This window comes from Orbicella faveolata, unplaced genomic scaffold, assembly GCF_042242905.1.
Source record: "Orbicella faveolata isolate gen_17 unplaced genomic scaffold, um_ofav_v1 contig_34, whole genome shotgun sequence".
NCBI classification, from domain to species: domain Eukaryota; kingdom Metazoa; phylum Cnidaria; class Anthozoa; order Scleractinia; family Merulinidae; genus Orbicella; species Orbicella faveolata.
In genome coordinates this window covers 1,912,281-1,940,042 of record NW_028301563.1, presented here as the reverse complement: position 1 = coordinate 1,940,042, position 27,762 = coordinate 1,912,281, and the positions used below count along the sequence as shown (strand labels likewise).

The window sequence follows — 27,762 nt, the reverse complement described above, 5'->3', positions numbered from 1 at the left end:
AAAACTGAAATGAGCCTAAAGAAATTATGAGCACATGATAGGGGTGTCAAACTGTGGTATCAGACTGATAGAGGTGTCACAAGCAGATAACAGCGGAAAGTCGGAAATCATACCTTTGACCTCTAAAAAAATTGGTATAGCACCGCCAAACGGCTCCACTCCTACTCCTACTCCCACTCCTCTACTTAAAAATTCCTCCTTGTAACAGAGCATAAAGTATCCTTCAGAATCACTTGAGAAATAACGAGAGGTCGAGAACGGCAAATACACTATTGTAACGAACCGTTGGAGTATACTGCAATTATATAACTGGTTTCCGATTTACGTTCTCGCTGTTAAGATCTGATAAAATTTAGATCCGTATCCGTGAAACATGACGATCTGTTGGAGTCTTAGGAGCCCTATGAAACATGCCCTGCAGGGTAATCTTCTTTAGAGGGCTGTGTTCGAATTCGCTTCGTTCTCTCAGGAAGTCAGTTTCTAAACGGAAAATGGGTCATAACTTAAAGCTAAAGTCAGAGACGCGAAAAAAAGGAGCGCAAGTCGATTGTACAAAATTTACACTTTAAAACAGTGAAGAGTCAAATATCAGGAAGTTTCTCGTGCCATTGTGTCCCGGATTCTAACTCCTATCCGCTGTTGCCAATTTTATGTACAAAATATAACCAAAAGATCATCTGTGATGTGTTGATTCTCTTTGATACGGAAGAGAAAAATCGAGATTTAGAACTCAGATCTTTCGTAAAGTGTTTCAGCTTTAGCTGAGCTGTTCCCAGTTAGTTTCAACACTTAAAATAGAAGTTCTGGAAATATTAGTCAGTATTTGCCTATATGCGCGTATAAAACAAAGAAAACAAATTTGCATATGTTGTAAGAAACCTTTAATTTTGTTGAACTTACTAAGTTTGTAGCGTAACTCAATAAAGTATAGTAATTATAGAAACGTGCAACGATGAAAAAAGCTAACGTATTGCTCTTTGATCTATAGTTCAACATCAATTCTACCATCACCCCCACCATCCCCTCCCCCACATCTTTTCATAGTGGGGTCATTCTTTTATTTTGGAACTAAGTACCACTGATCGTCCTCAGAACAAATGAAAGGGAGTTTTTTAAGCCCACGCTTTTTTCGCCATTTGAAGCCATGAACTGTAGACTACACCATCGATCACCAGACTGATGAGAAAACAAACTTGACTAATTGTTCGACATATGCCCTTTGGTGATGGGAATCGAGCCAATAACAGAACGACATTCGTAATAGAACGCTAGTGGAGTTATACTAAGAGGGAATAGGTGATGACTGATAGAAACCTCAAAATAGACAGCGAATAATCTAATTACAAAATACCTATGCGTCGACCGAAATCAAAGATTCCATTATTAAATTTCTTCCATAAGCTCTCCCTCTCAAGCACACTCTCCTTCCCCTTTTACAAACATAGGCCAACATATGTACTTCTGACTGGCGGAAAACAAGCGGTCAATTGTGATTTCAAGTCCGTACTGCGCAATCTCAAGAGTTTGATTGCGTTTTTTGTTTTGTTTTATGTAAGACATCACAGAATGTAAACATTTCGCAACTACTTACATGAAGTAAATTCAAAGTTTCAAAACAACTGTTATTATGGATGCAAAGCGGTAGAAGATTTATGCTTCGTTCTTTCTTATATCACTTGATGAAACAACTTCCCAGCTGTAAAAATCAATGAAGCTGTTGGAAAAAGAATTTGAAAGGCCTCAAAGATAAGGTATGTGGTTCGTAACGAGTAACATCGATTCGCATTCCATCGAGTGAGAATAAAATCTAGACAGAATAACTTCAGCCCCTCGCAGATTGTTGGGGAACAGTGGCTGTTTTAATATAAGGGTGCTGAGACTGCGCAGTGCGGACTGGAAATCATCTTTAAACCCGAGGCCTGAAGTAAAGTAATTATCCTACTTTACATTAGTTTCAATCCTTAGATTATTAATGAAACACTTTAAAAACCTACCTTTGTAAAAATTCAAGGAGAGTCCAGGGACTTGATTAGCGTGATTTTATTTAGCAACGTCAGGACGGTCAAAAATTGCTTTTATACTCTGCCCAGCGGAATTTACCAAGATATTTACAAACTAACAAACTGGAAGCCTACAAAGACCCAACGACGAATGCACCAAAAACCTGACAATGGCCTGAAATACCATTCTGATCTGCAAACCAATTTGGTTTCATTTCGATCTATGGAGAGCGTTACAGAAAGCGGTGCCAAAGAAAACGTTGAACATCCCTTACAGATAATTGGAAAATTAGAAGCAGAAGTATATAAAACTTGAAATCGAAAATTCCATAAGTTGGTTTACCAGTCTCTGACGCAGCTCCATGTCGACTTTTTCGATTCTACGGCCCTTTAAAAGGCGTTAGAGCAGTTGAAAAAGCTCATGTTGTATCTTAAAGCATTTCCCCATTGAAACAGAAAATGTCTTCCGTAATGTGACAGACATTAAAATGTCATCACTGTTATTTTATATTTTCTCTCCAGTCCCCCACTAGTCTGGAGGTCCTAGAGGTCGTGAAGTTTTATATTATTTTAGCGAGCACGTCCTTTTCGTTTCTGCTACGACACTTCAGACAGCGATGGATACTGGCGTAAAGATGCCTCATATAACATCAGAACCAAAACACTACGAAGAAAAACTTCTCAAGACATCTTCTGTATTATCTGCCCTTTCGATTTTGTTGACGTTTGTCTTGTTCGCAAGAATCGAGATAGTGGCTCGTAACACGGAAACGATGGATTCAAAGTTCACGCAGCAAATTCAACAAATGCAAAAAGCTCTTGACAAAGCAGCCATTCTACAAGACCCTCTGAAAGGGAAGAAAGATATCGTTTTTGGTAGGTGACAAGTATAATTGTGCAATCCTAGGGGAAGGTCGAAAGAATCATCAGACATTCTGTATTTCTTTAGCCAGGCTCAGAAAAGGGATGCACGGTACTGTAATCTGCCTAAAGATAATAGAGTGTTTATATTTAAATTGGCGTATCTTTACATGCGCATGCCGTTTTCTTTACGTGGCAAGTTCAGTGCGCTTCTGGGAAAATGTTATCAGATATACCTGCCTTGTAACGCTATGCTACTGTGCTGGCATGCAAAAGAAACCAATTTCACATTTCCAATCGACTAGTACATCAATCATGTCACCTGAAGATTTTAAAGTACCAACGATAAAATCCCTAGATTCTGTTTAGGGAGGGGGGCATGGGCTTATGGTCATTATTTCTACCTAACCTATATTTCATGGTTATAAACGTGCGCTTGTTTCCACACTGTTATAAAAATCTGTTCAGACACATTAGAAACCAGTGACCTCGTATTTCGTTTCGTGAATTACGGGTCAGATATGATCCCCGAAACAAACATGTTCCCTTATGTGACCGTAATAAGCCACTGAAAGATTAGCATCGTAGAGAGATGAAATTTCATCTCTCTTACAATGCTCTATAAATTCTGTTTGAAATCCGGCCGAATCAAAAAATTAAACCGTAGGGAAAGTGTTTAAAATGTATTTTCTTCTCTAAAGGCACTGAATACAAAGGTACTATTGTTCGACGAAGCGTGGTCCCAGCAAACATTAACGGCTCTGTCGGTACACAAGATGTTCAGCACATGATCAAGAGATATGTCACATCGATAATCGTTGGATCTGTCTGCCTTGCCCCTGGAAAAGTTTGTGTATCAGGGCCCCCCGGTCCTCGCGGTAAACGTGGGCCGAGAGGAACTAAGGGAAGAAAGGGAACGCAGGGTATCATGGGACCTCCAGGTGAACAGGGGAAGCAAGGCATGATGGGGGACACTGGACCAGCTGGAATAAAAGGAGAAAAAGGTAAAGGATTTTATGCATTGATTTGCACTTCTTGAAAAGTTTAGCCTTTTCTCAAATTCGTCGTTTGCAATTCGTGTCAATGTTCTCCATCCTTAGCCATCCTTTTTCCTTTATGATTTAATATTATCTCTTTTGTGTTTTTCTATCAAATATTTTCAGGTTTCCTTCAATGTAAATGTAATTATTTTGTACTTGGCCAAAGTACCGTGACTGAACTGCTTTATCTCTATTAAGATCGAAGTAGGGTGTGGGAGGGAGTTAATTACTTTTTCAATACTGTAAATCCTTGAATTAGCGCCTCCCCTCAAATAAGCACCCCTTTCGGATAAGCGCACATCCTATCGGCCAAAATTTAAAATAAGCGCCTCCTCTCGAATAAGCGCCCTCCCCCCCCCCCTGCCCCCCGTTTTATGGAAGTGGTGCTGAAGATTTGCTGGTTGATTGCCTAAAGCTCAACCAACTCTGTGCAGCAGAGCTTGACCCGCTTAAGAGCCGGGTTATATTACGTAGTTCTTTTAAAAGAGAAACAGGATCCTTATGAGACTTCTGAGAGACTGACACATACATAGCTTTAAAAAGAAAAACGATCATATCTGACCACGATTTGGGAAATATTAAATAAGCGCCCTTCCTCCCCACCCCCGTCCCCCTTAACCTCATTTAAGCGTCTCCCTCGAATAAGATAAGAGAAGATAACTTTATTTATACACGGTTTTTCCATCAGTCAACAAAGTTACTGGACTATCTACCTATCTGCTTAACTACAATAAAAATTTAAGAAAAAAAAACTGCTTTTCATGGAGGCCGTGTCTAAAAATTTACTTCAAATTAAGATATTACTTTAAACTGTGGCGACTTAATTTAGATGTAAAATCGGCCAGTGTGGATGCTTGACTTAGGTCTATAGGTAAGTTGTTCCACAACTGAGTTCCGCTGTACGAAAAACTTCTCTTAAGATAATAAGCTCCCTGCGTCCTCTTCTAAATTTGAAATACGCACCCCGGTCGCTAATTCGAGTATTTATGGTATTTACATAAAAGGTAGCCCCCTACGAACCCGTTACTTTGATCGTCACGTAACACTCCTCCCCCACTGACAACCAAAATAGTGACTGGGTAGACGACAATAAAAGCTGCCAAATCTTCGCACTTTATCAGAAATATATCTAGGGACGATTTTGTAAATGTACTCGGAGCTTGATATTTGTACGGCAACTATATTTCGGCATGCTTGCTTTCCAAATTTAAAAGTATGTGTTTTATTGTTGACATCTAACTTGCTGTAGGAAATACGGGAGCTCCCGGGCAACCGGGACCTAAAGGTGATGCCGGGAAGTCCGTATCTACACCAGTGTTGATTGTATCTCCTACGTCACTCACTGTGACTCAGAACCAGACCGCCACGTTTTACTGCTCAGCTGAGGGTTACCCAGTACCTAGCGTGTCCTGGAGTAAAATAAGTGGCAAAAAACTGATAAATATGGATGATAAAGACAACAAGTTGGAGATTATAAATGCTACTTACAATGACTCTGGGAAGTACCTTTGCACAGCTACAAATATCTTGGGACAAGTTGAGAAAGAAGCGAAACTTCTCGTAGAAGGTTTGCTATATTACTTTTCCTCTTTTACGCTGGAGTCCTTAAAAAGACTACGTATGCCGTAATTTATGTCAGATTTGTTTTGTGACGAGATTTACAGTCACATAAATAGATTTCCTGAAGATCATATGTATAAATCTTCAACAAATGATTTGCAATTTCATGCTCTCCACTTGACAATCTGTGGAGGTGCTGTGGCCTCATGGTTAGTGCGGTCGACTCGGGATCGAGCGGTCCGAGTTATATTATCGGCAGAGCCCTGGCCGGGGACATTGTGTTGTGTTCGTGGGCAAGACACTTAACTCTAACAGTGCCTCTCCCCACCCAGAATAAATGGGTAAGGGCGAATTTAATGCGAGGGTTCACCCTGGGATGACCTTGCATTCCATCCAGGGGAGAGTAGAAAAACTCCTAGTCGCTTCATGCTACGGAAACCGGTGATAAGCGCCGGCCTGATGAGCCACTTGGCTCGTATGCAGACTTTACCTTTTTACTTGACAATCTAATAATAAGGGCTTTAGAAACTTGACAGTTCTTGCAAAATTCTTATTGTCCTTAGAGCCCTTCTGATTAATAGGGACCTTAAACAATGACGGCAGCGACGTTAAGGACTAGTGAAAAAGGGATTTATGTTTTGCCTATTTCGCAATTATTTAATTAGATCTGTTCAGCCCGCTGTTCGGCCTAAAAACTTGCTCGAAGTAAATATGCAACGTCAGCGATCAACCCCAAAAGAAAATCCGAAAAATAGCCGTCGTGGCCCAGGTTTTGCAAACTACCCAGACTTAGTGATTTTACGTTTTTTTTTTTGTTTTTTTTTGTTTTCGTTTGCAGAGGTTGGGCCCTAAGAAATATACAAAACTTATAACGCTGGTGCATTGCCATATTTCTGCGCGTTAAATCTTCTGTTTGGTGATGTCCTTGTTGCCGTTGTCGTCGTGGTTTGTTGATAAGCTCTCTAATTTCTAATAATAACCTGAATCAAAGGATCATCTTGGGTTAGCGGTATTTTTGCTTGTTTGTTTTATTTCTCAAGTGCCTCCACAATTCACCGAGATTCCCGATCAAGTTATAAAGGTAAAGGAGGGTAAAGTAGCCTCTGTTGTCTGCAGAGCCTTTGGTTCTCCACCTCCTGTAATTCAGTGGTCAAAGGCATTTACGTCATTGCCGAAAGGACGTGCAACTGTTGAGAATGGAACCCTTAAGGTTACAGTATACCTTCAGATCGGCAATTTTCTTCAAATTTGGATTTTTGGTTCAAAGTAATGATCGAAGAGTAATCTCTAATTTCTGAAAACAAAATTGAAAAAAACTCAATATTGGCGGAGAAATGGAGGTGTTACGTTACGGCCGGAAGTAAAAGTTCCCTCTTGATTGACAGCCCTATAACGTGTACGCAATCAACCGAGACTACTTTCGCGGGAATATATGGATACCACGAATTGGCTGGCTATTCAGATCCAAGCATTTTTCGTATTAGATGTAATTCTATTAAGTTATAAGTAAACATGGGCCACGGAAAACATTGTTTACCACTTCGAAAAAGCGAAGAACGAATGAAAACACATCAATGAGTGAAGAAGCGAAAGTTGGCCTCGCGGATGGAGCTATAGCTCTCGTATCAAGCGGGCGAAAAGATCGAGTCAAGAGTACAGAAAGATTCTGTAAAAATTTGGGAACTCGACAGCTATAACAGCGATGTTTACATTGACTCTTTTGTTGAGTCCGATACTGATGAATCGCCCAACTCATTGAGATCCATTGGAATATTATCCATGCACATTTGCTCCGCCACGCTTTCTTTTGTTCAGTTTGTTCTCGTCGCCCAGCCACTCTAGCGTTCGTATCCTTTTTCGTCTTCCCCATTTTGCCAGACCAGCTTCAAGAAAAACCGAGCTACAGAAAAATTATCTCTCCGCCTTGAGCGCATTGCGAAACACAAGGGTTTTTTCGAGATTCACGCGTAAATTTAACCGCGAGTTAATGGTAGTAAATTTTCCAAGCGCTGATTGGCTCAGTGATCTGAGAACCCAGTTGAAGGCGTTTGTGGGCGGAGTTTGTTTGCGAAGCAAGAGATTTTTCTTAGCGCTGTTTTCTCGAATAAATTTTTTCGCTTGAAGCAGACACTTTAAAGAGTTACAACTCAAAGGGGATTTGTTTGATTGCCCTCAAATTTGGACAGTAGCTAGATTAACATATAAAAAACAAAAACGTGTCTGCGAATTGTTTATTTCGACATATTTTTTCTCCGAGAGCAATGTTTGTACGATCACTTCACATTTTTTAAATCCTATTTTGAAAATGTTCTGTAACTTTTTACTGCAATTGAATGTGGAAAAACGCAGACACGCTTTTTTAGCGCTTTTTGTCCTGAAACTGAGGAAAAAAATAAATTGGCGAAAAACAAAATTCGCTTTGACTTGTAGCTTCCAAAAGGTGATTAGGACGTTCGCATTTAGTGGCCGTGAAAAAATCGGCACTTCATTTTATTTCAAAATTTTTGGTATGGTTTGATAGCCAGCTCTATAAGCTTTAATTTGATATAGGGGTTTAGGTATCTACATCTTAAACCGGACGCGCTACATCGCTTGGACGTGAGACACCCCTGAAGGTATACGGTAACCTTAAGATTACCAGTTTTGGCTTGAAAGATGTCGGAACGTACCAGTGCAAAGCAACCAACAAGCTGGGATCTGTAAGTGCGTCGACAGGTCTAAATATGGTTGAAGGTGAGAAAAATAGATTGGTTCAACCGTTGTTTCTAGTGGAGGTGCGATGGCCTCGTGGTTAGTGCGCTTGTCTCCGGATCGAGCGGTCCGGCTTCGAGCCCTGGCCAGGAACATTGAGTTACGTTCTTGGGGAAGACACTTTACTCACACAGTACCTCTCTACAGCCAGGCATTTAAGAATGGCTGACTGTTAGGATCGAGAAACGCCGGTCAACGTCCCATTTGACAAATCGCTCATATTTTGCCAAAAGATACCCTTAGGTGACCTAATTCTAAAAATCATATTTAGAGGTTCCAGCGAAGTTTTATTTTTCAGAAATTCGCGAAAATTTGAAAGCGCGGTCAAAGTGCGGTTTTTCGTGTAATAAAATGACCGAAATAAGGTGCGAGGACGAAGCGCTGCTTAAGTCTTAAAATAAACTCAATTGACTTCAAACTTCACACAAATGTGGAACAACCACTCTAATTTATTCCTCGCTTTAAACTAATCTCAGATATGTTGATATAGTGGTTTTCCGAACCATTTTAAAAACAGCTATGAAGTGTGTGAAAAATAACGGCCAAATATAGGTCATGTTTAACAGCATAAAAATGCATCTGGTACCTCACTTTCCGATTATTTTACATTACAGCCTTAAAATATCATTAGTAAAGATATACCATGCCAAGTTTCATGCTCGAACTCGCAGTATTTCCCTTTGTGAATAACGAAAATCTATGTCAATGTGTTGGGCGCAAATAACACAATAATTATGCACGAACCAGAGACAAATCAATTTCAATGGCGAAAGTAAAAGGCTATCATTAATTAGAATCCCGTCAATTCACTGCTATCAGTAGAAACATAATGTCCACTGCATAAAAACTGTCTCCAGACGTTTTCGAACCACTGCGCGTTAACTTTGTTTAATTTCGTGTCCGCCGTCATGTCTAGTTTGTCATCGCGTGTATTTCCTTAATGTCAACAACACGTGAATGGTTGTCATAACGAACGCAAGAGATTTCCCGGAACCTTAATGTTTTCGATTCACCAAAACGCTTTAAGTTCATTAAGACACAATAATGGGTCAACTTGGAATGCTTTTTAGCATCAAGGACGTTAAAGGACTGTAAATTAATCGAGTTGAAATATCTTGAAGCAAATCAAAATCGCGCCCTTATTCTAATTTGGTAAACAGCCGATCTCCGTTCAAGTTCAAGAAGTCGAGAGGTTAATCCGGCAATGTATTACCGGTACAACAACAAAATCAAACCGAGGTCATCAAAAGTGTAAGTTTAAAAGTGTAGTGGCAAGTTCCAAATAAATTTCGCCTATGTAAATTGGAAACAAGATGTGAAGCCGTCTGACCCGAAACAAGTAAACAAAATATTAATACGACTAATTTAACCCGAAAATGTTACAGAAAACATACCTAAAAGCCGTCGATTCCCCTCGATACCACTCCGCATTGCCTTAAAGAGCCCAAGCTTTCTGCTGTAAGAATCAGGGGCCCCGTGAATCTGTATTTATTATATCGGCAACCATGCTGCGTGGCTGATATTCGAGACTCAGTAAAAGTTGTCACACAACCGTACCAGCAGCCCAGTCACGCTTTCACTGCTCTTGCGCAAATGTTCAACATTTCGCAATTTACAGAAACCGACTACAAGTTTAAAGTAATGACAGTAGATTGAAATGCACTTGTTAAAGCTGTCCTATCGAGGAACAATTATGTCTTGTTTTTGAATGGCTCTTAGTTGTAGCTACAGTCGGGGAGGGGGGAGAGGGTATTCCCGGAAATTTCGGATATCTGTATGCCGTGGAAGATTAAGTGGTCTCCAGCTCTTAACGCCAGCACTGAAACACTAGATGATTCTCGAAGTATCACAGGGGTCACTAAGCTAAATAATTTTGAGTGTAGCTCCGCTGATTCAATTAACCGTTGGCGCGCATATTGCATTGACCGTGGACAGGTGGAAAAACAGTTAAACCGGAAAAGCCTGTTGCACATTGTAACTTAGCGTTGTCCAACACGCAGTCGGTCTGGTTGTAATGTTAATCGTATTTGAGAGAATCTCCAATACGATTAGTGAGGTACCAGATGCATTTTTATGCTGTTAAACATGACCTATATTTGGCCGTTATTTTTCACACACTTCATAGCTGTTTTTAAAATGGTTCGGAAAACCACTATATCAACATATCTGAGATTAGTTTAAAGCGAGGAATAAATTAGAGTGGTTGTTCCACATTTGTGTGAAGTTTGAAGTCAATTGAGTTTATTTTAAGACTTAAGCAGCGCTTCGTCCTCGCACCTTATTTCGGTCATTTTATTACACGAAAAACCGCACTTTGACCGCGCTTTCAAATTTTCGCGAATTTCTGAAAAATAAAACTTCGCTGGAACCTCTAAATATGATTTTTAGAATTAGGTCACCTAAGGGTATCTTTTGGCAAAATATGAGCGATTTGTCAAATGGGACGTTGACCGGCGTTTCTCGATCCTAACAGTCAGCCATTCTTAAATAGGCACCGCAACAGCGAATTTGAAGCTGTGAGGTAACCCTGTGAGTGACAAGTATCCCATCGAGGTGGGAGTAGAATACCTCTAGTCTCTTCGTGCTAGAGAAACCGGCAATAAACGCCCGCCTGGTGGGCCATTTGGCTCGTATGCAAACTTTACACCCTTTTCAACTGTTATTTAGCGACTGCTTTTCTTTCTTTCTTTCTTTCTTTTCTTTTTTTTTTTTTTTCATGTCATATCTCACCCTATCCAGCGTGGGTTTGTCACTTGAAGTCATGTTTCCGTGTCATCGATACTCCAACTCTGAAATGGGGTGACGCCCGAAGAGCTTGTCAAGATTTGGGGGCAGACCTCCCGATAATCAGATCAGCCACCGAAAATAACTTCATACTTGACCTGATCAGGAAACAAGAAACTGTTACACATTGGGGGGCCTGGCTTGGGCTTTACCGAAAAGCTGATACTAAGTTCTACTGGATTGATGACACTCCACTGGAGGGTCAATATTCTGCATGGGGAAGCGGGGAACCGAACTTTCATCATGAGAAATGTGCCCATGTGTATGGAAAGGGATCCAGGCCAGGAAAATGGAATGACCTGTCATGCAGTATCAATGCAAAAGATTTAATTCACGCTCCAGTTGTTCTTTGTCAAAAAGCAAGCAACTGAGGCTATAGAAAGAGTGCAAGCCGATTACTGAGCCTGTTCAACCAGGTCGAAACAGTTGTCCACGGTTGCCATTAAATTCTTGGCTTTCAGTTTGGACTCTATCGTGTCGTTGTCCCGTTAAGCTTTCTACGTAGCAGCTTTATTATTATTCTATTTTTATTGTTTGATAATCAGACCTTTTACAGATTCTACGTATACCAACAGCATTTTCGTTTGCGGTCCCTTGCCACATTTCTATCTAAAACTTGGCCCACTTAGTAATTATGATTGGAGTATCTCAAAAATGCAGTAAAAAGATAAGGGTCATCTGGCTTTTTTGTACGGGGGGGGGGGGAGAGGGGCAATATTAAAAGGGACGAGGGGTGCTCGTCGTACGTTTCAGAGTTTGAAAAAGCGGTTTTGGTACCTCTTAGTTTGATCAGCCTCAAAAGGTCCACAGCAGGAGCTTTCACGGCACCTTTTTGGGTATCGAGCCGAAAAAAATATGAGAGGAGATATTTGACAATCAACTTTACGAGTTGAAGGTATTCGAAGCACTCTTCTTTATCGTTATTAAAAATTTTGAAAGTGTCTGTTAACGTGTTGCTGTAGAATTGGTACCTCTTAGGGATGAAAAAAAAAAAATTACAAATTGGTGCCTCTTAAGGGTTCTTTTCAAACTTTCCCACTAGCACCCCTGTCCTTTCTATATGGGAGTGCCCTTCCCCCCCCCCCCCCCTCCCGAGCAATATGAGTGACCATTTTAGCAAGGTTGTCCACCCCCGGGGTTTTCCTTGGTACTCGTGGCACTCAGAAGAGGGAACTATAATACTTCCTAAATAAAGAATTTTATTGCATCAAAATATTAGAGTCGTTCGACAAATATACTTTGATCTTAAAATTAACCCTTTGAATACCAAACTTTCGCCCGAAAATACCGTTTTCAACCGTTTACTCAGGTTTTTTAGCTGCCATGACGCTAAATAAGCCTGAGTTTTCCTAAGAAATAAAAGCTTTTTTTTACTAAAAGGAGAGATTTTTCGAGGATTAGGTACAAAATTGATCAAAACTTCAATTACGGTCATGCCCATAAGCCAAAATTTGGACTTTTTTTTTTTTTTTTTTTGCCATTGATCGTTCTCAATTTCGTTTGTTGGCCCTTTTCTTTCTGTTTTTCTCTGCCCTTTTACACTGGCTACCTTTTGCATTGTATGTTCTTTCTGGCTGCAGTGAAAAGTTGGATGTTAATTACGGGCGAAGCCTAGAAATGGACTTTGATCAATCATAGGCGTTGTGGACCATTTTACCACCGTTCTTGCACCAAAACTGATAACCTTGTTTTTCGATTTGCGACGTCGGAATGTCGTCGATATCTAAACCTGACCATTAAGCGGAAAGGGCTAGCCTAGCACTACTATCTGCTTATCAAGAATATCTGATGACATTTAAACTGATGACGTCACAAGTGGTACAAAGAGCACGACCATTAATTACGCATATATGTGTAGTTGGTATTCAAAGGGTTAAGCTATTTTAATTGAGCTAAGGGAAAAGAATAAAGTTTGCAAAGGCAATTGAAAAATGTTCTCTATGCGTACAGCATTTCTTTCTTACGGTATTCAATTATAACAACTGACAATATCTCAAATCATAATTTTAATTTCTCTTTTTTAAATTGCAACATATCGTAGTAGCTTCATATGTAATATAAATTTATGCATTAACAACAAAATTTATTAACCATTACAAGAAATTCTATGTTATATAAATGTACTGAAACAAAATCACACTTGATTAGTCCAGTATTTGCTGCAAGATATGCGACAGCCACCTACAAAGCGCATTTCAGTCACGTGCTTTTCGGGAATCTGCCTGGCCATCTTAACGACATCCGCATTCCGTGGCAACCATATCTTTGTATTGACGAAGAACCACGTGACCGTCTTGTGTGGTGTACAAAACACCCAATAAACTGCCGTAGTTTGTGGGAACGCAGCATGGCGCAGTCATGTGGGATCCTGGTCCCCAGTGTTGCGCCGCTGTCAAGCGCACGATGGCGTGATTGCTGAAGCTACCTGGGGAGTAGGTCGCGTCACATTTTCCCGCGCAGTCGTAGGCGTTAAACGAGACCGGAGCGATAATCAGATTGCCGAAGATGTGTTTGGTATTTATATGCAAATCGCGCCTTGAGCACAGATCGGCAGGGTTGGGAGATGGAATTGCGGCCGTCTTGTTAGTGTTCGCCTTAGAATCTCGGCGAAAACGACTGAAAAATAGATAACAAACAAAATTGTATAAAGTGCATTTCGAATTAGTGGTACCTTGATATAATGCCGTTCCAAGGGAGTGTTTGACCTAGCCGGAAGGAGGAGGATCATTATATACGAAACCACGTTATCATAAACTAAAAAGGGCCAAAGTCAACCTTACAATATCGAGGTGCGTCTTGTGTTTTCTGTTTTAATTTCAAACGGTGTAATCACCTTTTCGCTGCTGAAAATTCCGTTTAACACCCAATCCCTTCTGTCAGATGCGCATCCAGGGAATTATGACATAAGTCCAGTCTAAGATCTCAGACAGTGGCAACGAGGGATTGTGTTCTGAAAGCTCCTCGTTTCAATACTTAAACCCAAATAATATCTACACCAACATCTCAAATGCTGTTCTGTTTGACTGCATATTCGTGTTGATGAATACAACTACCATGATTCCCTGTAGGAGTATCTCGAAAAGAGAACTGGCCATTAAACAATTAACTGCAAAGATCTGAAGGACCGTAATGTACATCTCAACTCGTTAATATGATTTACGTTCAATTTCAGCGATGGGACTTCGTTTCACACATTTCATTGTACCTTTGGATGGGCTGGAGTCTAGAGTCGGTTATACCGAGAACTTCATTTTAAAGAAGGATCGTTATATCATGGCTCTACTGTAATTGCCTTCAGAGATTCAAAGCAATAAAATGTTCAAGAGCAAGCCAACACCCGAATTGATAAAAAAGAGGTAACCTTATCGTAATGAACTCACTCTCTTATAAAAGGACTATCCTCTACACCGTGCAATCGCCTTGCATCGGTATACTGACCACCAGAAATGGTCCACTCCTGCCGCCATGCATCAGTACTTTTGGAACAGGTTTCTGCTTGTCGCTGTCTGCCAGTACCTCAACCCGAACTTCAGGGATGGTGTGCGGAGAACGCAGCCATCGCGCGACATCAGCAGAAGGGACCATAAATACCGTCCATGTTGGATCTCGTCCATGCAAAACCGCTGTTGATATCAGCACACCTGCGGTCTTGTCGTAAAGGCCCAGTTTGACTGGGTGACTCGCATTCTGGTCTTGATCAGTGGAGTACTCAACATTTGCCCGGATCTCAGCCTTTTGAATGTATTCTTTAGCATTTATCCCTTTCATGTTGAAACGAATAACGTTGGTTTTAACGCAAACTATAAAAAGAACAAAGTGCAAAATAATAGTTAAGTTGGCATTAAAATATTAGCGAGGCTAACTAATTGTTGAACAGCTCATGCTAAAGGCGCATTACTCCTTAAGTCTCCACGAAGAGGAGCTGCAAAAGAACACAAAAGAAACTTCAGTAGCCGCTTTTTGGTCTTGTTTTATTTGTACGTGTGATACACCGGCTGTCCTCGAGAAAACTAACTCGGTGTCAGATACGATATTCTCGACCACTCAGAGTCCAGATCAGTGTTTTTTTTTGTGCCTACTTTAATATCAAAAATAGCGTTTTATTTTATTTATTTATTTTGTTTAACATTTCTTTATACACGGTTAAAAATCATCAGGTAATACTAATATTTAAAGTTATATATAAAAAAATTAAAAGAAAAGCAAAAAAAAAAAAAAAAAACGTGCGGCAGAAAAAACAAGAACGTACACAGAGACATGTTCTGCCTACTAGCTCACTTGCTCACTTTGACACATAAGTTACCCGAATCTTATAACTTTGGACGTGACGAAAGAGCACATGCAAAGCACTTGTCTTGTGCTACCACAACTATAATCAGTATCATTCCTTCAGAATAAAAATAGCAAATAATATATCATACCTGTTCCTTGAACAGAATGAATGATTTCTGGGATAGTTGTATTTGTTCTCTTCACTTGTCCGGTTTCGTTGAAATAGTTTTTGTAGAGATTCGTGAGGAAACCTTTGGCAGCTCCATCGGAAAGGTTCACAGCCTTGGCGTTTAGTGAGGTTTTTAATTGCTTCCAACCAGGATCTTTGCGTTTTACACTCGCAATTGAGTAGAGTAGTGTAAACAGAATGTACAGAGCCACAATGCCATTTTTGTGCGAAAGCATCTTCAGTGGTTTAAAGTTAGAGGAAAGACAGCAATAGCAATACACTAGTATATCCGGATACGAACGTTTTCATCAATATTTTATGCTCTGCACAGCTTGACTCCATACATACATCACTAGCAAGATATTCGTTTAGCCGGATGCGGACGTAATCACCATATTATGCTCTGGCATAGCTTGTGGCCCGACTGAGACCACATTCTTATGGCTGTGTTGTTTTAGCACTCTTTACTTCAATTTAGTTTGTGGCCCGACTGAGACCACATTCTTATGGCTGTGTTGTTTTAGCACTCTTTACTTCAATTTAGTTTGTGGCCCGACTGAGACCACATTCTTATGGCTGTGTTGTTTTAGCACTCTTTACTTCAATTTAGCTTGTGGCCCGACTGAGACCACATTCTTATGGCTGTGTTGTTTTAGCACTCTTTACTTCAATTTAGTTTGTGGCCCGACTGAGACCACATTCTTATGGCTGTGTTGTTTTAGCACTCTTTACTTCAATTTAGTTTGTGGCCCGACTGAGGCCACATTCTTATGGCTGTGTTGTTTTAGCACTCTTTACTTCAATTTAGTTTGTGGCCCGACGGAGACCACATTCTTATGGCTGTGTTGTTTTAGCACTCTTTACTTCAATTTAGTTTGTGGCCCGACTGAGACCACATTCTTATGGCTGTGTTGTTTTAGCACTCTTTACTTCAATTTAGTTTGTGGCCCGACTGAGACCACATTCTTATGCCTGTGTTGTTTTAGCACTCTTTACTTCAATTTAGTTTGTGGCCCGACTGAGACCACATTCTTATGGCTGTGTTGTTTTAGCACTCTTTACTTCAATTTAGTTTGTGGCCCGACTGAGACCACATTCTTATGGCTGTGTTGTTTTAGCACTCTTTACTTCAATTTAGTTTGTGGCCCGACTGAGACCACATTCTTATGGCTGTGTTGTTTTAGCACTCTTTACTTCAATTTAGTTTGTGGCCCGACTGAGACCACATTCTTATGGCTGTGTTGTTTTAGCACTCTTTACTTCAATTTAGTTTGTGGCCCGACTGAGACCACATTCTTATGGCTGTGTTGTTTTAGCACTCTTTACTTCAATTTAGTTTGTGGCCCGACGGAGACCACATTCTTATGGCTGTGTTGTTTTAGCACTCTTTACTTCAATTTAGTTTGTGGCCCGACGGAGACTACATTCTTATGGCTGTGTTGTTTTAGCACTCTTTACTTCAATTTAGTTTGTGGCCCGACGGAGACCACATTCTTATGCCTGTGTTGCTTTAGCACTCTTTACTTCAATTTAGTTTGTGGCCCGACTGAGACCACATTCTTATGGCTGTGTTGTTTTAGCACTCTTTACTTCAATTTAGTTTGTGGCCCGACTGAGACCACATTCTTATGGCTGTGTTGTTTTAGCACTCTTTACTTCAATTTAGTTTGTGGCCCGACTGAGACCACATTCTTATGGCTGTGTTGTTTTAGCACTCTTTACTTCAATTTAGTTTGTGGCCCGACTGAGACCACATTCTTATGGTTGTGTTGTTTTAGCACTCTTTACTTCAATTTAGTTTGTGGCCCGACTGAGACCACATTCTTATGGCTGTGTTGTTTTAGCACTCTTTACTTCAATTTAGTTTGTGGCCCGACTGAGACCACATTCTTATGGCTGTGTTGTTTTAGCACTCTTTACTTCAATTTAGTTTGTGGCCCGACTGAGACCACATTCTTATGGCTGTGTTGTTTTAGCACTCTTTACTTCAATTTAGTTTGTGGCCCGACTGAGACCACATTCTTATGGCTGTGTTGTTTTAGCACTCTTTACTTCAATTTAGTTTGTGGCCCGACGGAGACCACATTCTTATGGCTGTGTTGTTTTAGCACTCTTTACTTCAATTTAGTTTGTGGCCCGACGGAGACCACATTCTTATGGCTGTGTTGTTTTAGCACTCTTTACTTCAATTTAGTTTGTGGCCCGACTGAGACCACATTCTTATGGCTGTGTTGTTTTAGCACTCTTTACTTCAATTTAGTTTGTGGCCCGACTGAGACCACATTCTTATGGCTGTGTTGTTTTAGCACTCTTTACTTCAATTTAGTTTGTGGCCCGACGGAGACCACATTCTTATGGCTGTGTTGTTTTAGCACTCTTTACTTCAATTTAGTTTGTGGCCCGACTGAGACCACATTCTTATGGCTGTGTTGTTTTAGCACTCTTTACTTCAATTTAGTTTGTGGCCCGATTGAGGCCACATTCTATATACCTGGGTTGAAGTAGTGCTCTTTACTCAGTTTAATTTATCTTGTCCTGTATAAGGGTGTGACAAGGTTTGTCTAAGCTCCCTAATTTCTTATAGTAACCCGGGCCGGGTTGGTCAAAACCCGATTAAGCTAACCCGGGATTTGCGAGAAGTTTGATTTCAATTTTGTAACTTTTTGGTGAGGTTTTCTGTTTGTTTTGTTTGTCCTTCAGTTTTGAGTTTGAATAATCTTAAGCTACACAATAAATAAGCAATGAAAAACATTTTTATCCAAGAAGAATTGATACTTTGGTTAACTTTTAATCCTGGGTTAGCGTTGAGTGGCTTTCGATCAACCCGGCCCTGAATCAAAGGATCAGCTTGGGTTAGCGGTATTTTTGCTTGTTTGTTTTATTTGTCTAGTGTCTCCACAATTCACCGAGATTCCCGATCAAGTTTTTAAGGTAAAGGAGGGTAAAGTAGCCTCTGTTGTCTGCCGAGCCTTTGGTTCTCCACCTCCTGTAATTCAGTGGTCAAAGGCATTTGCGTCATTGCCGAAGCGACGTACAACTGCTGATGGAACCCTTAAGATTACCAGTTTTAGCCTGAACGATGTTGGAACGTACCAGTGCAAAGCAACCAACAAGCTGGCATCAGTAACTGCGTCGACAGTTCTAAGTATTGTTGAAGGTGAGAAAAAGAGATTGGTTCATCTGTTATTTCAAGTGGAGGCCAGTGCGTTCGTCTCCGGATCAAGCGGTCCGGGTTAGAGCCCTGGCTGGGGACATTGTGTTGCGTTCTTGGGCGATCCGGGTTAGAGCCCTAGCTGGGGACATTGTGTTGCGTTCTTGAGCAAGACACTACTCACACAGTGCCTCTCTACAAACCAGGTGTTAAAATAGGTACCGGCGAATTTAAAGCTGTGTGGTAACCCTGTAATGGACAATCACTCCATACAGGGGTGGGGGGGGGGGGGGGAGTAGGAATACTCTTAGTCATTTCATGCTTCTGAAACTGGAGATAAGTGCCGGCCTGGTAGGCCACTTGGCTCTTACGCAGACTTCCTTTTCAACTGTTATTTCATCTCAACAACCGTATTTTCTTTTTTCTTTAATGTCATATTTTACCCTATCCAGCGTGGGTTTGTCACTTGAAGTCATGTTTCCATGTCATCGATTCTCCAACCCTGAAATGGGATTTCTCCCGAAGAACTGGTCAAGAATTGGAAGCAGACCTCGCGATAATCAAGTCAGCCACTGAAAATAACTTTATATTTCACCTGATCAGGAAACAACAAACAGTTACAGAATGGGGGCCTGGCTTGGGCTTTACCAAAAAGCTGACACTAAGTTCTACTGGATTGATGTCACTCCACTGGAGGGCCAATATTCTGCATGGGCAAGCGGCGAACCGAACAATCATCATGAGAAATGTGCCCGTGTGTATGGAAAGGGATCCAGGCCAGGAAAATGGAATGACATATCATGCAATATCGATGCAAAATATTTAGCTTGCGATCCAGTTGTTCTTTGTCAAAAAGCAAACAATTGAGGCTATAGGAAGAGTGCAAGCCGATTACTGTGCCTGCTCAACCAGGTCGAAACAGTTGTCCACGGTTGCCATTAAATTCTTGGCTTTCAGTTTGGACTCTATCATGTCGTTGTCCCGTTAAGCTTTCTACGTAGCAGCTTTACTTTGTTATTATTGTTCTATTTTTATTGTTTGATGATCAGACCTTTTACAGATTCTACGTATACCAACAGCATCGTTTCCGGTCCCTTGCCACATTTCTATCTAAAACTTGGCCCACTTGGTAATTATGATTGGAGTATCTCAAAAATGCAGGAAAAAGATAAGGGACATCTTGCTCTTTTTTTGTGGGGGGAGGGGCAATATGACCCGGGGGGGACTCCGATATAAAAAGGACTGGTGTGTTCGTCGTACCTTTTAGAGTTTGAAAAAGCAGTTTTGGTACATCATAGGGTGTTCAGTCTCAAAAGGTCCACAGCGGGAGCTCTCACGGTGCTTTTTAGCGTATTAAGCAGAAAAAAATATGAGAGGAGATATCTGACAATCAACTTTATAAGTTGAAGGTATTCGAAGCAATCCTCTTTATCGCTATTAAAAATTTTGAAAGTGTCTGTTAACGTGTTGCTGTAGAATTGGTACATCTTAGGGGTGAAAAAAAAATTGCAAATTGGTGCCTCTTAAGGGTTCTTTTCAAAATTTCCAACCAGCACCCTTGTCCTTTCTATATGGGAGTCCCCTCCCCCCCCCCCCCTCCCGAACAATATGAGTGACCATTTTAGCAAGGTTGTCCACCCCCGGGGTTTTCCTTGGTACTCGCGGCACCCAGAAGAGGGAACTATAATACTTACTAAATAAAGAATTTTATTGCATCAAAATATTACAGTCGTTCGACAAATATACTTTGATCTTAAAATTAACCCTCTGAATACCAAACTTTCGCCCAAAAATACCGTTTTCAACCGTTTACTCAGGTTTTTTAGCTGCCATGGCGCTAAATAAGCCTGAGTTTTGCTAAAGAAAAGCTTTTTTCTTACTAAAAGGAAAGATTTTTCGAGGATTAGGTACAAAATTGATCAAAACTTCAATTACGGTCATGCGCATAAGCCAAAATTTGGACCTTTTTTCTTTTTTTTTTTTTTTTTGCCATTGATCGTTCTCAATTTCGTTTGTTGGCCCTTTCCTTTCTGTTTTTCTCTGCCCTTTTACACTGGCTACCTTTTGCATTGTATGTTCTTTCTGGCTGCAGTGAAAAGTTGGATGTTAATTACGGGCGAAGCCTAGAAATGGACTTTGATCAATCATAGGCGTTGTGGACCATTTTACCACCGTTCTTGCACCAAAACTGATAACCTTGTTTTTCGATTTGCGACGTCGGAATGTCGTCGATATCTAAACCTGACTATTAAGCGGGCTACCCTAGCACTACTATCTGCTTATCAAGAATATCTGATGACATTTAAACTGATGACGTCACAAGTGGTACAAAGAGCACGACCATTAATTACGCATACATGCGTAGTTGCTATTCAAAGGGTTAAGCTATTATAATTGAGCTTAGGGAAAAGAATAAAGTTTGCGAAGGCAATTGAAAAATGTTCTCTATGCGTACAGCATTTCTTTCTTACGGTATTCAATTATAACAACTGACAATATCTCAAATCATAATTTTAATTTCTCTTTTTTAAATTGCAACATATCGTAGTAGCTTCATATGTAATATAAATTTATGCATTAAAAACAAAATTTATTAATCATTACAAGAAATTCTATGTTATATAACTGTACTGAAACAAAATCACACTTGATTAGACCAGTATTTGCTGCAAGATATGCGACAGCCACCTACAAAGCGCATTTCAGTCACGTGCTTTTCGGGAATCTGCCTGGCCATCTTAACGACATCCGCATTCCGTGGCAACCATATCTTTGTATTGACGAAGAACCACGTGACCGTCTTGTGTGGTGTACAAAACACCCAATAAACTGCCGTAGTTTGTGGGAACGCAGCATGGCGCAGTCATGTGGGATCCTGGTCCCCAGTGTTGCGCCGCTGTCAAGCGCACGATGGCGTGATTGCTGAAGCTACCTGGGGAGTAGGTCGCGTCACATTTTCCCGCGCAGTCGTAGGCGTTAAACGAGACCGGAGCGATGATCAGATTGCCGAAGATGTGTTTGGCATTTATATGCAAATCGCGCCTTGAGCACAGATCGGCAGGGCTGGGAGATGGAATTGCGGCCGTCTTATTAGTGTTCGCCTTAGAATCTCGGCGAAAACGACTGAAAAATAGATAACAAACAAAATTGTATAAAGTCCATTTCGATTTAGTGGTACCTTGATGTAATGCCGTTCCAAGGGAGTGTTTGACCTAGCGGGAAGGAGGAGGATCATTATATACGAAACCCCGTTATCATAGATTAAAAAGAGGCAAAGTTAACCTTACAATATCGAGGTGCGTCTCGTGTTTTCTGTCTTAATGTCAAACGGTGTAATCAACTTTTCGCTGCCGAAAATTCTTTTTAATACCCAATCCCTTCTGTCAGATGCGCTTCCAGGGAATTATGACATAAGTCCAGTCTAAGATCTCAGACAGTAGCAACGAGGGATTGTGTTCTGAGAGCTCCTCGTTTCAATACTTAAACCCAAATAATATCTACACCAACATCTCAAATGCTGTTCTGTTTGACTGGATATTCGTGTTGATGAATACGACTACCATGATTCTCTGTAGGAGCATCTCAAAAAGAGAACTGGCCATTAAACAATTAACTGCAAAGATCTGAAGGACCGTAATGTACATCTGAACTCGTTAATATGATTTACGTTCAATTTCAGCGATGGGATTTCGTTTCACACATTTCATTGTACCTTTGGATGGGCTGGAGTTTAGAGTCGGTTATACCGAGAACTTCATTTTAAAGAAGGATCGTTATATCATGGCTCTACTGTAATTGCCTTCAGAGATTCAAAGCAATAAAATGTTCAAGAGCAAGCCAACGCCCGAATTGATAAAAAAGAGGTAACCTTATCGTAATGAACTCACTCTCTTATAAAAGGACTATCCTCCACACCATGCAATCGCCTTGCATCGGTATACACCACCAGAAATGGTCCGCTCCTGCCGCCATGCATCAGTACTTTTGGAACAGGTTTCTGCTTGTCGCTGTCTGCCAGTACCTCAACCCGAACTTCAGGGATGGTGTGCGGAGAACGCAGCCATCGCGCGACATCAGCAGAAGGGACCATAAATACCGTCCATGTTGGATCTCGTCCATGCAAAACCGCTGTTGATATCAGCACACCTGCGGTCTTGTCGTAAAGGCCCAGTTTGACTGGGTGACTCGCATTCTGGTCTTGATCAGTGGAGTACTCAACTTTTGCCCGGATCTCAGCCTTTTGAATGTATTCTTTAGCATTTATCCCTTTCATGTTGAAACGAATAACGTTGGTTTTAACGCAAACTATAAAAAGAACAAAGTGCAGAATAATAGTTAAGTTGGCGTTAAAATATTAGCAACGCTAACCAATTGCTGAGCAGCTCATGCTAAAGGCGCATTACTCCTTAAGTCTCCACGAAGAGGAGCTACGAAACAAAACAAAAGAAACTTTAGTAGCCGCTTTTTGGTCTTGTTTTATTTGTACGTGTGATACACCGGCTGTCCTCGAGAAAACTAAGTCGGTGTCAGAAACGGTATTCTCGACCACTTAGAGTCCAAATCAGTGTTTTTTTGTGCCTACTTTAATATCGAAAATAGCGTCAGAACGTGCAGCAGAACAAATAAGAACTTACACAGAAACATGCTCTGCTTACCAGCTCTCTTGCTCACGTTGACACATAAGTTACCCGAATCTGATAACGTTGGACGTGACGAAAGAGCACATGCAAAGAACTTGTCTTGTGCTACCACAACTATAATCAGTATCATTTATTCAGAATAAAATTAGTAAATAATATATCATACCTGTTCCTTGCACAGAATGAATGATTTCTGGGATAGTTGTATTTGTTCTCTTCACTTGTCCGGTTTCGTTGAAATAGTTTTTGTAGAGATTCGTGAGGAAAACTTTGGCAGCTCCATCGGAAAGGTTCACAGCCTTGGCGTTTAGTGAGGCTTTTAATTGCTTCCAACCAGAATCTTTGCGTTTTACACTCGCAATTGAGTAGAGTAGTGTAAACAGAATGTACAGAGCCACAATGCCATTTTTGTGCGAAAGCATCTTCAGTGGTTTGAAGTCAGTGCCCACTCTCGATCTACTGGTTCGCAACTCTCATTTATACTTGTTTTGTCGTTCCTATGCACCATTAACGAAAGCTTTTTATAATCCCTTCTTTCATCCGATTTAAAACTATTTGATTTTGTTTTTTTAGCAAAATCTGATACAGAAATAAAACCCTTTTCCTCGTAAGGGGGCTTGCTAAGAGGTTTATCCCCACTTGAAACTTCCTAAAAAATATATAAATAGGAATGCTGGGGCAAAATTAATAGCATTACTTACTAAAAAAAGGGTCGGCAAATACTTTCAACAGTCGTTAAGAAAATAAATTGTTACTACTAACTAACACTTAGATTATGAGCTCGAGTTTTCTATCGTGTGTTAGTTGACGAGGGCGCAGCTCTTGTCATCTCTACATCACGCATAGGAATCGAGAACGAATAATCTAATTGTTTTAGTATAAATCTACCAGTCGGTCAAAACGTAAATAACCAGACAGATTCACGCTTTTTTAATTAAATTATGATATAAATGGATCACATCAGAGAGGATACAATTGTATCTGTCTTTGATCTCTCCTATTCCCTTGACTTGTACCGATGGCCTATATTTCAAACTTAACTACGTGCTGGATCCGGCTTTTATTTGACTTTTGCGGTTCATTCTATCCTGAGGCCCATTTCTCGAAAGCCTCGGAACCTTTTCGGGTCCGTAAAGCCACTTTTAGTTAATCTGTATGTAAAAGGAGATTAAGATGTAAGATTTGAGATTTTGCTACGATTTTGAGGGTGCGAAAACTTTCCGTGACCTCCGGGAAATGGGCCCCTGGAATTTATTAAAGTGTTTATTCAGTAGTTCTGAGAACTAAATATCCTGTAATTATAACTGAAATTTATTAAAACTGCCTGGGAGACCCGGCGTTTATTCCGGACCCGGTATTTAATCGAGAAAATACAGCAAATTATCCAAATCCTCTTTACAGACACTTCGAAAACGCAAAGAAGCGGCCGCCAGTTTGTTAAAGGAGCTACGTCACGACTTGTGCATCATTGTCAAGTTCGTCGTTCGTAATCTGTGTTAATCTTCTCCGTCCTTGTTCTTCAAGGTTTAGTATTATCTCTTTGGTGTTTTTCTATCTTAGTAAAGTGCTATTTTCAGTTCCTTCAATTTAGATATAATTTTGCGCGTACCCAAAATAACTCAAAATTCTGTGACTGAGCTCCTTTAAGAACTGCACATTGCTAAGCTACTCACTATCTACAAAAGAATAGATAGCAAGTGGCGTAGCCAATAAGAGAAAGGTATTCGTGATAGAACGCTAGTCTATTTATACCAATTCCATTTGGATGGATGACTACAACTATAGTAATGATAATGACTTTATTGACGTGCCAAGAAAAACCTACAGAGGAGAATGCCCCCTACTAATAGGGGACACCTAAAATATCTAAATTATATAAATTTTCATTAGTACAAATTTAAATACATTTGCAATTCACTGTCACATTTTTGAGTTTATATTCAGGGTATTCTGGCAGTTTTAAAGATTTACCGATATTTTAAAGTAAAGTGTCACATTTGCGAAGAAGTGGAAAAAGTTGCACACAGCTGACTGGGTCCTTTACACAGTCAATCACTCAACATAGCACGACCTTAGGAGCCCTCTTTAATTCACAATTTATGGAAGCTCATTACTTGATGCAAACTTAATTATGCTAATAAATCTGCTTTTAGCAGCTAGAAGTGTTCGGTCTAGTCCTTTAGGTCTGTTGCGTCCATAACTGGCCTTGAAGCACCTTTCGATATCAATGCCGCGCATTATAAAGCACCCGCACTGTTTTTTAACTCGAGGGAAATCGTCGAGATTTAATTTATGGGAGTGTTATACATGTTATATCCAAAAATGTTTTGATCGCAACTTGTCAAAACAGCGGCTTGGTCAAAAGACTTATTTTCAAGTTCACTGACCTTAAAAATGGTCTTAATTAAGACCTCGCCTAGTTCATGCAAAATAAATTAAGCGTGTCAGCGCTCAATTTAGTGCCCAAAGTCTCCTTTTAAAAAAACGGTATAATGCCACACAAGCCTATAAAGACATTTGTAGCCATTTCCGGGAACTGTGGCGCAAGACGATGAGAATTAAAAAAAGGTTAGAGGAAAGAGGAGAAAGGATGGGAAGTTTACATGTTCTATAACAAATACCACTATTTACAAACATTTGGACTATTAAGCGTTGTAGTTTCCAGTGGTAAGTTTTCTCAGTTCTACCTGACTGAGTGTGTTAACTGACCCACTTTTACTTTAGAGGGTTGTAACAGAAATAGCAGAATTGTACAGTTTAACATCTTCTAAATAAACAAACAAAAAGAGTGCTAAAGTCCATCCAGTAAGCCTTTAGGTCCTGGGGGTGGAAATTCCCATGAGTAAAGGTCGGAGATACTCGTCAGAAAAATTTGAATGAAGCTCCAAAAGGAGACCATTCTGGGCGTGCCTCGAGGTTTATTTCACCTCCCAAAGATATCACAGTGATATGACAGTGTTTATTGGCAGCTAAAAATAGTGACGTTAAGTGAGACGACGAGGGAGTTCACGTGGGAGTTCCCCTACCCTCCTTCCTCTTCCTCCCCACCCTCCCCACCCTCCTTCCATTCCCTCCGCGAGCTTTAGGTACACTATACTTTGCAGACCTGGCATTGCGAACTTTAAAAATCAGTAGAGCACTTTTCAATTGAGTTGTAGAAGTAATCAAGCAATTAATTTGGTTTTGGTTTTGGTTTTGGTTTTATTCCAGTTTGAGATTGACTGAGTAGTCTAATTGGTAAATAATTGGTTTGCTTGTGGTTTCACGAAACTCAAATGAAAACCGCGCCGGCTCTATGGGATTTGTATGGCTATTTGAATTTTCACATGTTTCGCACACGACTCACACCTGTCCAGTGTTTTCTTTCTGTTTAAAAAAAGTTGTTTTTTCAAGAAGGTCATCTCAAACAAGTCTAGACTATTTAGTTACAGAAGTTGTTGTGGTTTTACTGCCTAACTGGAACATGTGCGATAAAACTACAATGATAGATGCTTGGGGGAAGATCAGTAAAGCGCTTGGTATTTCGAATCAAGTCCTGCACTTTTTTTTTTTTTCTTGGACATACCAAATTTACACTCCTGAAGGAAATGTTATACAGATTATTGAATCTTAGGAGTGAATTTTTGATATAAGCGCGACTCTTAATTATCAAAAGTGGATTTCGAGGAACTCGACATGAACTCAAAATTCCTTATGAGAAACGGAAACTAAATTTTTACTAATTTCTGCGGTCAAGGAGAAAGGGCAAGAATGCCCCTTGCCACTTATAATTTGATGTAACTCAACAGGAACAAATTAATGAAAAACAGGCGGAATACAGTTATTGAATTTTAAAGCCACTTTCGATAATAGTTGCTATTCATTTTTTAGAGCTAAATATTATCTGCCTTAGAGACCATGCGTTTATTCGGGACCCGGCATTTAATCGAGGGAATATAGTAAATTATCCAAATCGTCTTTACAGACACTTCGAAAACGCCGAGAGGCGGCCGCCAGTTTGTTACAGGCGCTACGTCACGGTTTGTGCGTCTTGGAAAGTTAAGCCTAAATTTTTCAAGTTCGTCGTTTGTGGTCCGTGTTAATCTTCTGTATCCTTGTTTTTTAAGATTTATTAATACCTCGCTGGTGTTTTTCTATCTTACTAAACTACTATTTTCAAGTTTCCTTCAATTGCGCGTGGCCAAAATAACTCAAAATACCGTGACTAAGCTCCTTCAAGAACCGCACACGGCTAAGCTACTCACTATCTACAACAGAATAAATAGTGAGTAGCATGGCTTATAAGGGAAGGTTATTCTAGTATATTTATACCAATTCCATTTAGATGGATGACAACAGCTGTAATAATAATAATGACTTTATTGACTTGTCAAGAAAGCTGGCAGAGGAGAATACCCCATGTTAATTTATACGGGACACCTAAGATATCTAACTAAGAAATAGTACAAATTGAAATACATTTGCAATTCAGTGCCATGTTTTCGAGTTTATATTCAGGGGATATTCGCAGTTTCAAAGATTTACCGATATTTTT

General features: G+C 40.3%; 2 protein-coding genes and 1 pseudogene across 3 annotated transcripts; 1 reads left to right on the top strand and 2 right to left on the bottom strand.

The window, feature by feature from the left end:
* The first annotated feature begins 1,609 nt into the window (after nucleotides 1-1,609).
* Nucleotides 1,610-11,456, top strand: LOC110058721 (uncharacterized). The gene is made up of 7 exons (XM_089271990.1): nucleotides 1,610-1,751; nucleotides 2,523-2,876; nucleotides 3,563-3,865; nucleotides 5,151-5,468; nucleotides 6,502-6,671; nucleotides 8,095-8,194; nucleotides 10,952-11,456. Exons 2-7 carry the CDS (start codon nucleotides 2,618-2,620, stop codon nucleotides 11,365-11,367), a joined length of 1,566 nt encoding a protein of 521 aa, XP_089128116.1. The 5' UTR covers nucleotides 1,610-1,751; nucleotides 2,523-2,617; the 3' UTR covers nucleotides 11,368-11,456.
* Nucleotides 11,457-12,985: 1,529 nt separating this feature from the next.
* Nucleotides 12,986-15,777, bottom strand: LOC149104271 (protein decapentaplegic-like; annotated as a pseudogene). The gene is made up of 3 exons (XR_016201650.1): nucleotides 15,418-15,777; nucleotides 14,377-14,796; nucleotides 12,986-13,612 (listed from the first exon to the last, which is right to left on the bottom strand). The product of XR_016201650.1 is annotated as a protein decapentaplegic-like (transcript).
* A 4,501-nt stretch (nucleotides 15,778-20,278) lies between these two features.
* LOC110058730 (protein decapentaplegic-like) lies at nucleotides 20,279-23,735 on the bottom strand. The gene is made up of 3 exons (XM_020765386.2): nucleotides 23,395-23,735; nucleotides 22,476-22,893; nucleotides 20,279-21,711 (listed from the first exon to the last, which is right to left on the bottom strand). The coding sequence occupies exons 1-3, from the start codon at nucleotides 23,648-23,650 to the stop codon at nucleotides 21,327-21,329; spliced, it is 1,059 nt and encodes a 352-aa protein (XP_020621045.2). The 5' UTR covers nucleotides 23,651-23,735; the 3' UTR covers nucleotides 20,279-21,326.
* Between the last annotated feature and the right edge of the window lie 4,027 nt (nucleotides 23,736-27,762).